Source organism: Bison bison, unplaced genomic scaffold (assembly GCF_000754665.1).
Source record: "Bison bison bison isolate TAMUID 2011002044 unplaced genomic scaffold, Bison_UMD1.0 scf7180017864280, whole genome shotgun sequence".
Classification (NCBI taxonomy): domain Eukaryota; kingdom Metazoa; phylum Chordata; class Mammalia; order Artiodactyla; family Bovidae; genus Bison; species Bison bison.
In genome coordinates, this window is record NW_011494852.1 from 7782993 (window position 1) to 7794806 (window position 11814).

The following is an 11814-nucleotide window of genomic DNA, read 5'->3' on the forward strand; positions in this document are numbered from 1 at the left end:
CCCCCAACGCGGGTCCGAGGCGGGAGGGCAGGTTGCGGAACGCGGACTCTGCCCTCAGGGACCCGATTCCCTCTGCGGGGCCAGCCCTTCCACTTCTCCCGCCAGTTTTCTGACGGCTGTAGCTGGGCCTCTCTGAGCCTCAGTTTGATCATCTGGAAAGTGGAGGTGCTCCTCATACTGGCCTCACCGTGGTCCTAAAAAACTCCACGATTCCTCATCATTCCTGTATTTTGGGGCTTCCCTGGAGGCTCAGACGATAAAGAATCCGCCTGCAACGCGGGATTTTGGCCTTTCCTGGTGTCTCGGACAATAAAGAATCCGCTCACAATGCGGGAGACCTGGGATCGATCCCAGTTTGGGAAGATCCCCTGGAGGAGGGTATAGCAACCCACTCAAATATTCTTGCCTGGAGAATCCCATGGACAGAGGAGCCTGGTGGGCAACAGTCCATGGGGTCGCAGAGTCAGACACGACTGAGCGACTAAGCATACACCTGTATGTTTAGGGCAAAGAGAGTTCATGTAAAAGTGAGTCCGAGGACTTCCTGGTGATTCCTAGCTAAGACATCCTGCTCACAATTCGTGTGGCCAGGGTTTGATCCCTGGTCAGGGAATTAGATCCAACATGCTGGAATCAAGAATTCCCATGGTGTAGCTAAAAGATCTGGTGTGTCACAACTAAAGACTCTACATGCACAGCCAAATAAATAAATTAAATAAATGAATGGGGGGGGGGAGTGAGTCTCCTTCCTGCACAGCCAGCCTTGCCTTCCATCTCACTCGGGGTAAAGCTCTAGCCCTCCCTACGGGACTCTACAACACCCTACAGGACTTGCCCCCTCAAACTCTGTCATCTTGTCTCCTAGTACTTGCCTCCTTGCTCTCTCTACTCCAGCCACATGGATGCTTGCTAAGTTATTCAGTTGTGTCTGACTCTTTGCTACCCCATGCACTGTAGCCCACCAAGCTCCTCTCTCCATGGGATTCTCCAGGCAAGAATACTGGAGTGGGTTGCCAGGCCCTTCTCCAGGGGATCTTCCCAACCCAGGGATTGAATCTGAGTCTCTTACATCTCCTGCATTGGCAGATGGGTTCTTTACCACTAGCTCCACCTGGGAAGCCCCACTGCCCTCCAGATGGTCCTTTTAACTCTCAACTAATGCTCTGACCACAGGGCCTTTGCACTGGCTGTTCCTGCTTTAGGGATTGTATCCCCACAGATTCACAAAGATCACGGCTCGACTCTTTCAGGTCCCTCTCAAATTTCATCTTGTCAGTGAGGCCTTCTTTGGCCTCCCATCTAAATAACAACATCCCCATCACTTTCTTGCTTTTTCTTTGTAACATTTGTCACTACTTGACAGACTACATTTTACTGTTTATTTCAGTGTATATTTCAGCCTCTCCCACGATGATGTTTTATGAGAGTGGGAACTCTATTTTGTTCATGTTTTTGGAAGAGTGCCAGGTCCACATAGGCACTCAGTAAATTTGAGCAATTATTGGAATCTTTGGTGTGCAGCAAGCGCCCTCTTACACACTTTGCATGATCACTCAATGAGGCAGATACTACTCCAGGTGTTGAGGGTGGGACGTGATGTGTTTGAAGAGCATCAGAAAATGGTGTGGGGGAGGTGAGTCAAGAGAGGTGGCAGGGACGTTTGGCTATCTCAAGATTGGGAGTTCATCTTCTCAACAACAGCAAAAAGAAAAAAGAAAAAATTTGAGTGCCCACCTGTGCCAAGGGTAGTTCTGTGCAGTACCCAACCCCTTCCTCTGAAAGATTTCTCCAACAGACCAGAAGCCTAACCATAAAGAGGTCATAAATAACTTGAGATTAGATAGGTACTACTAGGGCTTCCTCGATGGCTCAGTGGTAAAGAATCTGTCTGCAATGCAGGAGATGCAAAAGGCTCTCGTTCCATCCCTGGGTTGGGAAGATCCCCTCGAGGAGAAAATGGCAACCCGCTCCAGTATTCTTGCCTGGAAAACCCCATGGACAGAGGAGCCTGGCAGGCTACAGTCCAAAGGGTCACAAAGAGTCGGACATGACTGAGTGACTGAGCACAAGGTACTACTAACAAAGTCAAAGAATGTGAAGTGGGGTTGGGGTCGGGGTGCACCTGGACATATTGAGCTAGGAAGGGCGGGGAAGACCTCTCCAAGAAAGAGACATTTATGTGGGTGAACTTATGCAGGAAGTGTCCTCTGGGCAGTTAACAGCAGGTGCAAAAGCCCTGGGGTCAACTGGAGTTGTGTGAGGAGTGGAGGAGAATCAGAGCTAAAACTAGGGAAGCTAGGTGCAAGATTGTCAGGCCTTGCATGGATTGGGGTTTTATTCCGAGTGTGGGTTTCCCCGATGGCTCAGTGGTAAAGAACCTGGCTGCCAATGCGGGAGACGCAGATGTGGGTTTGGTCCCTGGGTTGGGAAGATACCCTGGAAGAGGGAATGGCAACCCATTCCAGTATTCTTGCCGGGATAATCCCATGGACAGAGCAGCCTGGAGGACTGTGTCCATGGGGTAGCAGAGTCGGACATGACTGAGTGAGCAAGAGGTCACCTAGAGGTTTAAGTCGGAGTCAGACATGGGCATGTGCCTTCTGATCCCCTTGACTACCTCCTTTCTTTCTCCGGATTGGCACCCACCTGTCAGTTACCCAACTGTTTTCAGAGTAAATGCAATGCCTCTCTCAGGGTGAGAATCTGGCTTTGAGCCAGAAAGCAAAGGCAAAATCCCCTTCCTTTCCCTGCATGTTACACCCACAAGTGGTTCCTCCTTGTATCCTTTCCAGAAAAGTCCCTAAATGCAGCATAAGCTTACCTGTTGTCATGTTTTCAAAGGTCTCTGTGGAGGCCTAGCCAGTGCAGCAGTATACATCACATCTTCCCTGGCCTCCCTTCTTTTCCCCTACTCTTGCCAGCCTGGGGTTGCACCTCCTAAATAAATCATTGGAACCATTTACTTTAGCCTGGACTGTACTTCCTAGCCAACAGTTTTGTAGAAAGATCTGCTGTTAGTGCTGGGGATCTCTGGGCATTTTCATTCTCCTCTGGGCCTCTGTAGCACATTTCCTACAAAATAAATGGGCTGATTTTTAGTTTTTTCATTTAAAAATATTTATGTTTATCTATCTGGCTGTGCCAAGTCTTAGTTGTAGCATACATGATCTGTAGTTACAGCGCTGAATTCTTAGTTGTGGTATGGGGGATCTAGTTCTCTGACCCGGGCTTGAATCTGAGTCCCCTGCCTTGCAAGCACAGAGTCTTAGCCACTGGACAGGCAGGGAAGTCTCAAAGGGCTGACTTTTAAGTGTCCGGGAGCCCTATCCTTTGACATGTTAATTCATGTGACCCAGTTTCTCCTTCCTGTGTCCAGCATGTGGCTGGGGAGTCTAAATCTACAAAGCAGCAATGAATATAATAGTTAAGAAGGCTCTGGAGGTAGCCTGAATTTGAGTTCTAGCTCCTTGGTCCTTATTCTTCTGAGCAAATGACTTGACCTCTCTGAACCTTAACCTCCTCTTATGTAAAATGTGGTAAGAGTATCTATTTCAGTATAATCATGAGGACAAGATGACTGAATTCAAATAAAGTAGGTAGAACAGTGCTCTTAGCGTTCAATAATGTTAGTGGTCTTAACATTCAATAAATACTGTATCTAATAATATACCTGCCCCAACTTTGACTGGGAAGGGGTACATGCCCCTAAGGACACCAGGTCCCTCCCACTGACCTACAAAGAAACTTTAGGCAATATCACCCCTTCCAAAATACTTTTATTAAAAAAAAAAATCATTACAAACAATCAAAAAAACAAACAAACAAAAACACCACAAAACCCGCTTTTCTTTTAAATAATGCGGCATGGAGCAGTTTGGTTTCCACCCTATTGCACGTGGTCCGGCCTGGTCATGAATCAGGAGGCTGCTGGGACTGGGGTCCTGCGAAGGAGGTGGGGTTCAGCCTGGGGGAGGAGGCCAGCCTCTCCCACTACCTGGAGGTGCCATGAGGCAGAGGCTGGGTTTCCATAGCAACCAGGTAGCACATCCCTGTCATCCTTTGACAGGCCCAGCTTATCTTCCCTGAGGCCCCAGTGACACAAGGGGAGTCGGAACTGGAGGAAAAGGCAGAAGAAATGTGGAAGTGGGAAATCAGACTCCCGGAAACAGAGTCTCATTAAGGCATTTGGAACAGATAAATTAATTCAGGAAGACCCACCTTCACAGAAGGCTGAGATAACCAGACACACACACACATGCAAGACAATTTGTGGAACCCTGAAGTGGGAGGAGAGGAGGCCACTGCTTAGAGGCCCCATCAAAACACACACACACACACAGAATTGCATCCAGGGAGTCATCCCACCAAGGCTGGGATGAGGAAGGAGCCCTCCCCTGCCCCCCATCAAAGTTTTAGGATCCCAGAATGATTTCCATGATGTGATCTAGTTCATTCCATTCCCAGGACCCTGGGGCACAAAAAAGGTTGTGAGGAGGTTCTGGTGGGGCCACTGCAGGCTCCTTCTCCACTGCGGATGTGTCGATGTCCAGGAAGAAGTCATCCAGGCCTGAGTCCCCCAGGTACCGGGAGCTCAGAGCTTCTAAGAAGACTGGATCGGGCTGGGGAAGCACTTCATTCTGGGGGCTTGGGGGAGCTGCTGGATTCTGAGGTGGCTCGGTCTCATCCATGGAGGTCTCCAGCTCCCGGAGAATAGAGCCAATGGTTGCCGACAGCGAGAAGTCCTCCTCGCCCAGGAAGAGGGGCTCCGGGGGCAGGGCAGGTGCAGGAGTCAGGCAAAGCGCCGCTTGGAGCTGCTGGAGGGTGTTGTGGATGAGGACGTGCCTGCGAAGGCTGGGTGCTCGGGGGCCTAGACTTCGCTGGACTTTGTCTAGGGAGATGCGGAGCAGGGCTTGCTGGTAGCTCCGCAGGCCTGCTGGACTCCAGTCCCACTTCTCATCCTCTTCTTCTTCCTCCAGATCTGAGTGCTTCCTCTTCAAGCCTCCTACCATGATGCCCTAGGGAGAGAGGAGGGGTAAATAAGACATAGCAGGGCTAATTCAAATCCCAAATCTCTAGTATGACTATTGTTGATTTGTAATGATCCAAACTTCAGTTTTTGCATCTATAAATTAAGATAGTATGAGTCCCACAAGGCTGAGAAGAAGAGTCAGTGAATGTGATTAAGAAAATTAGATCTCAGGACTTCCCTGGTGGTCCAGTGGCTAAGACTTCACGTTCCCAGTGTAGGGGGCCCAGGTTTGATCCCTGGTCAGGCAACTAGATCCCAATGCCCCAACTAAAAGTTTGCATGCTGAAAGGAAGACAGAAGATCCACATGCGTCAACCAAGACCCAATGCTGCCAAATAAACAGATAAAAATATTTAAAAAAAACACACACCAAAATCTGGACTTAAATATAGCTGGGTTTGAATCCCACTTACTTGCCCGTGTTGCCTCAGTGAGTTTAACTCCTTGAGACTCAAATTTCCTCATATGCAAGATGAGGATCCTAACTCAAGTCCCCCTAAATCTTAAAGTTGTTCTTTCGACAATACTCTTTTCTTCAAGTGTGACAGATACAAGACAGGTGTTGAGCATAGAGCTATGGCCTTGAAGCAAAGAATCCTGGGTCTGAATTCTGCTTTTCACACTGCTCAGTTGTGTGATCTTGGGAAGTAATGTGACATCACGCACTTCAATGAACGAGAGTTAACTGCTATTTATTTATGAAATATTTTTGAGTGCCTACTACATTCCAGCCACCTGGAGCCCTGTTAAGGCACCTATCTGTGAAGACGCTTCTTTCCACATGGAAGATATTTCTGTCCATGCCCTCATCCTTACTGACTGGGAACGTGCCCAACGACAAGGTATGGGGCCTCTCTCATTCCCTCTGCGGAGGCCTTCAGGTTCCCCCTGGGCGAGCCCCACAGGAAAACTTGCTAGAACTGACTCACGCCAAGCCCCGCCTCCACCAGTCCATCCAGCCAGATCTCGGCCCTCTACAGGCCCCGCCCCCTATATGGTTCCCCTTTCAGCATTCAGACACGCCCCAATTTGGCCCAGGGGCTTCTGGGAAATGTGGGCCAATAGCCACCAGGTACACGAACTGACGTTGAGCAAGCACTACAACCCCCGGAGGGCTCCGCATGCCGCAGGGACTAGCCTTCCCCGCCCAGCCCCCCCCGGGGCATGCGCACAGGGGCCCAAGGTACGTGGGGGAAGGGAACCCGGACGTCCAGCTGCCTGACGATTGCCAAGCCCCGCCCTCCGCTGCCTCCTGGGCTGCGGGTCTGAGCTCCACGCCCTGAACACCCCTCCCCCACTCCAGACTTTGGCTCTAAAACTGCTTTCTCCCGGCCCTTTGGAATCGCAGAAGGTCCTGGATTCTTCACTCAGGCTGCTCTCGGGCCCAGAGACCCAGGACCCCAGCACAACGCTCAAAGACTTACAAATGCGCTCCTATTCACTCCGTTCGGGACACTAAGTATCTCAGTTACTAGACCGTCTCCCGTCAACGTTCCTCTATTCTCCCGTCTTTGAAACGCTTTTCGACTTCATCTCCTGTCTCCCACTGTGACTTCCAAGACCCGACAGGAACTCTCCCCAGAACCCGCTCTCCGACACTGCGTCTGGGAGACCCAGAGTCCTTGCCCCTACTTCTCTCGCTTCTCCAAAGGTCCAGGATCCCAGCCCAGCCCCTCACACCTTTCCCTAAACACTAGAGCCCCGAATTCAACCTGTCCCAGAGACCAGAACTGTCCTAATTTTTAGTTTCCTACCCCAAATTTTCCTTCTCTAGTTTTCTCGCTTCTCCAAACACCCTATCTCCCAGCTTCAAACTTCCTCCACTTGAAAATTTTGTCCCCCAACCCCAAAACTCTGTCTTCCGTGCAAGGATCTCGAAACCCCGGTCCCTAAACCCTCTCTTCAACCCCTATTATCACCCTGAATCTGCGCCCCCTACTCTCGCTCATACCCCGCCTCCACAACTCTCGAGGGAGCGCCTCCACGTCCCTCAACTCAAGGCAGATCCCAAGCCAGGTAGCCACACCTCACCTCAGCTGCCAGGTTCGCAACCACCACCTCCGGGAACGCCCGCGGCTTAGCGACCCTCCAGCGTTGGGTAGGGGCCTCGTTCACCTCCCCCGGGCCTCTCACCCTGGTCTCTGGCCCACCCAGCTCCGCCCGGGAGCCGAGCCGCGAGTCACGATTGGCTGGAGTCCTGCCGGCCGCGGGGCGCGGATTGCTGGGCGGGGCCATCCTCTAGTCGCCAGGAGACGCCCCACCCGCCCTCCCCTCCCTTGCTTCGCGGACCAATTAAAGGATTCCGACTAGCTGGCCGGGGCCACGTCTCTACAGAGTGGAGGGCACATCAACGCACTTTCCTTTAACTTAGCTACTATCTTCGCTCCAAGATTGTCATCTTTGCTCTCTGCGATCCCTTTATACCAGGCCAGGACCGCGTCGCGAAGCAAGAGGTGGCTGGCATTCCCCACTCCAACCCGCTTTCGGGGCGGGAGGGGCTGAACGTCTCGCTGAGACCGCGCCCATTGGATTCAGAGGGCGGACGCAGCGGGGAGGATGACGCATTGACGATCAGCCAACAGTTTGGCGCGGCCTATGTTGCCTGGGCGATCGTAGCCCCGCCCCTCACCTCCCCTGTCCTGCCCCTCACACTTTACCCGAAGCGTTCTTCTTATAAGGACTTCTCCGGCCTGTCTTCTGGTGGTGTCTCATGAGTCTTCCCAATGCCCCGTCTTTCTGCTGTCAGGGTGGCACGTCTGCTGCTGGAGACTGGTTTATGGTTCCCCACTGTCATGGGGACAAAATTCAATCTCATTTTTGTCTCAAAGCCCTTCAGGTCTGGCCAGATACAAACTCCTGCTTGCTCGCTAAAATCCTGCCACGCTCTGACTTTCTGTATTTCTAAAACGGCTTCAAGTGCACTCCACCACCAAGAACACAGAGATTCTGTTTTCTTCCCTGCTTTATCCACAGTGCCTACAACAATCCCAGAAACATAGCTGCTGCTGCTGCTGCTGCTGCTGCTGCTGCGTCACTTCAGTCGTGTCCGACTCTGTGCGACCCCATAGACGGCAGCCCACCAGGCTCCACCGTCCCTGGGATTCTCCAGGCAAGAACACTGGAGTGGGTTGCCATTTCCTTCTCCAATGCATGAAAGTGAAAAGTGAAAGTGAAGTCGCTCAGTCGTGTCCGACTCGAAGCGACCCCACAGACTGCAGTCTACCAGGCTCCTCTGTCCATGGGATTTTCCAGGCAAGAGTACTGGAGTGGGTTGCCATTGCCTTCTCCGTAGATACATAGCAAGTACTCAGAAATGGAAGGGAAGAAGAGGCCTCTGGATCTTTAAACTTGCGTCCCCATTCTGGAAACACACCCTCATTTCCCAGAACCCAAAATTCTCATCAGAAACTCATTCCAAAGGATTCCTTCTCTCAGAAGCCCCCCTTGAAGCTCCAGGATGGGTTGGGGCCTTTTCTGGGCTCCCTTGGTGTCCTTGTGTTGTTTCTCCCATCTGGACTCTGACTCTTCTGCTCCTGCCACTGCATCTTGGCCCTGGGCTGTCACTATCTAGACTGTGGACCCTCTGATATACCAAGGTTATCTCAGGCTCCCACTGCTTGGGCCACAGCATCACCTCCCACAAGGCTGGACACAAAACAGGTACCCAGTGAAAGTTTGTAAAATGCCTAGACAATGTGATTGAAAGACATAAGAGGGCAGAAATAAAACAGTCCTAGTGCTGTGAAAGCCTGAACCAGCCTTGTCCCATCCCTACGTGTTCTCACCAAGGGAAGGCAGTTTTCTCCAGGGAAGGAAGGTTTAAGTCTCCTCAGGCCAGTTCTCACCGGCTGGAATTTGTTAACCAAGTTGTCCAGCTGTTTGCAGAAGTGCAGGATTGGAATGGATTGGGGGTGGGGTATGGACGGACAGAGATTTGGGAGTTAGGTGGGAAGAGGCTGGAGGTAGGGAGAGAGGAGTGTCTTGCTCAGGCCTGGGAGAGGTGTCTCTGGGGAACAAAGGTTGGGGAGAGTAGATTCCAAAGAGGGACATGTTTAGGAAGGTGGGGGGGCGGGCAATTCTTCCCCTTCCTCCTCTCAAACTTGCACCTCCAGGGTTCCCTTCACAGGGTGACACCACTAGAACCCCATCTCCAGGATATAACCCCAGGCTTCTTCCTAGATGTATCCTTCCCCTCGCCAGGGAACTGTCCACTCAAGACTCTCTCCCACCCACTCTCCCTTCTCTACCTCTGGGCACTTAGGTTCCCAGCCTCTGCTCTTTCATCCTCTGATCCATCTTCACACAGTTGCCAAGGAAAGCTTTATAAAATACAAATCTGAATGTGCCCCCACCCTGCGTCTCCCCTGCTCCACTCATTGCACACCTTAGACTGAAATTTAGACTTTTTACAAGATTCTGAACAGCTTCGTGTCCTTTGAACAGCCCCTCTTGGGGCTGATTGTGCTTCTCCTCCAAGCTAAAGTGAAAGTGTTTGTCACTTAGTCATGTCCGACTCTTTTCAACCCCATGGACTGTAGCCCACCAGGCTCCTCTGTCCATGGGATTCTCCAGGCAATACCAGAGCAGGTTGCCATTCCCTTCTCCAGGGGATCTTCCCAATCCAGGGATGGATTGGGTCTCCTGCATTGCAGGTGGATTCTTTATCGTCTGAGCCACCAGGGAAGCCCTCTCCTCCAAGCAAAGTGTTATTAACTGTAGGGGATAGATTTAAGTTCTTCAAAGGTGCCATGTGCTCTTCAGTCACCTGGCTCAAGTGGTATCTTCTACCTAGAATGTCATAATGTCTTAGAACCTTCTCCCGGCTCATTCTCACTAAATCAGGTTTCAGGTGGGACATCTGCTCTTCCACAGAACCCTGTCTGCTCCTCAAGCTGGGTCCCTCAGCCCTCTGTGCTTCCTCCATCAGAGTTGTGGCCACTCTGTGTTGTCACTGTCAGGGGCAGGACTGTCTTCCCCATTGGACTGTGAGATCTGTGAGGGCAGTGTCACCGCTAGGTCCACACAGTCACCACTGGGTCCCTGGCACAGAATCAAGAGAGGAAATGAATGAATGAATACCCAGAAAATCTCACAGAGGCAGACAGAGACACTGAGACACTCAGATAGCTGTGGATCCTCTAGAGTAATTTGAAGCTCTTGGCTCTAGGTTTATTGCCCCCTTCCTTTGTTCTGTTTCACAGGATGCTGTCTTCCTGGGACAGGGCCAGAGCCCTATTCATACACATGGGAGGGGTAGGTGGTGTGCCCATCGTACTCATCGGTGGTGAGGCAGCGCAGCATGAAGTGGCCCAGGTCATGTTTGGAGATGACTCTCGAGGGCCCTCGTCCATCCAGGGTCACTGTGTAGGCCCCAGTCAACGGGTGGTCTCCTGTGAGGTAAAGACAAAGGGGCCAGGTAAAGCAGATGACCTTTCCTCTCCCCCAACTTGTGATCACACCAATGACATCCCAGGGTGTCTACAGAGTGCCTAGACCAGATGGTAGAAGATGGTATAAGCGCTGGGCTTCCCTGGTTGTCCAGTGGTTCAGAATCTGCTTGTCAATGCAGGGAACTCTGGTTCAATCCCTGGTCTGGGAAGATCCCACACGTCTCAGAACAACTAAGCCCATGGGCACAACTACGGAGCCTGAAAGCCTAGAGCCCATGCTCCACAAGAGAAGCCACTGCAAAGAGAAGCGCAAGCATCAAAGAGTACCTCCCCCCTGCTGCAACTAGAGAAAGCCAGGTCACAGAAAGGAAGACCCAGAGCAGCCCAATAAATAAACTGAAGAAAGAAAAAAAAAAGAGGAAAGAAACATACACTGTCACCCATGTGGCATTCCTGCCAAAATTATTTAATCTGAGCCTGTAAGACAGAAATTTCTGTAATGACAGAAATCTAGAATGTGGAATATTTTAAAAGATATCTGGGACAACAAGATCCTACTATTTAGCACAGGGAACTACATACATATGGGATAAACCATAATAAAAATAATATTAAAAAGAATGGATTCAAGAGGGAGGGGACATATGTACACCTATGGCTAATTCATGTTGATGTATGGCAGAAATCAAACCAATATTGTAAAGCAATTATCTTTCAATTAAAAATAAATTTAAAAATAAAAGAATGGATATATATGTAAAAAGAAAAGACACCTTGCCTGTTATGTTTCATGTTAAAAAATAATTTAAAAAAAATGATATGGAGGATTGTTCCAGACTGAAGGTGACATGGCAACTAGATGAAACACATGATCCTGGATTGGATCCTGAGGGGAGGGGAGGGTTGGAAGATACTTTTTGGCAGTTGGGTATATCTGAGTACAGAGTGGATACTAAATGATGTGATAGAGTGAATGTCAATTCCCTTAGTGCAATAACCGTACTGGGGTTTGTTTCCAAATACTTCTTCTTGGAAGATGCCTACGAAGAGGTTTTAGGAGTAGAGTGTGCCAATGTAGACCCACACATTTAAAAAATATATGTATATACACTACATACATATTCACATGATCACACATGTACATTGTGTGCCAAGTCATTTAAGTCATGTCCAATCCTTTGCAGCCCCATGGATTGTAGCCCACCAGACTCCTCTGTCCATGGGATTCTCCAGGCAAGAATGCTGGAGTGGATTGCCATACCCTCTTTCAGGGGAATCTTCCCAACCCAAGGATCAAACTCATGTCTCTTTACATCTGTCTGCATTGGCAGGTGGATTCTTTACAACTGGTACCACCTGGGAAGCCCCTACACATGTATTCACATAAACACACAT

General features: G+C 50.3%; 2 protein-coding genes across 2 annotated transcripts in view; both read right to left on the reverse strand.

Annotated features, from left to right (window-relative positions):
• Positions 1-3759: 3759 nt before the first annotated feature.
• Positions 3760-8069, reverse strand: SERTAD3 (SERTA domain containing 3). The gene is made up of 2 exons (XM_010849237.1): positions 7061-8069; positions 3760-5015 (listed from the first exon to the last, which is right to left on the reverse strand). Exons 1-2 carry the CDS (start codon positions 7262-7264, stop codon positions 4413-4415), a joined length of 807 nt encoding a protein of 268 aa, XP_010847539.1. The 5' UTR covers positions 7265-8069; the 3' UTR covers positions 3760-4412.
• Positions 8070-10155: 2086 nt separating this feature from the next.
• Positions 10156-11814, reverse strand: part of BLVRB (biliverdin reductase B) — a 17148-nt gene continuing 15489 nt past the window's right edge. Inside the window, exon 8 of the mRNA XM_010849238.1 lies at positions 10156-10419. Coding sequence (XP_010847540.1) covers positions 10262-10419 — 158 coding nt within the window. The 3' untranslated portion in view covers positions 10156-10261. The remainder of the gene's footprint in view (positions 10420-11814) is intronic.

Coding starts and splice junctions, on each gene's coding strand:
- SERTAD3 (XM_010849237.1), bottom strand. CDS start 7,264: ATGGCCCCGCCCAGCAATCCGCGCCCCGCGGCCGGCAGGACTCCAGCC. Junction 5,016..7,060: donor TTGCGAACCTGGCAGCTGAG/GTGAGGTGTGGC, acceptor CTCTCTCCCTAG/GGCATCATGGTAGGAGGCTT.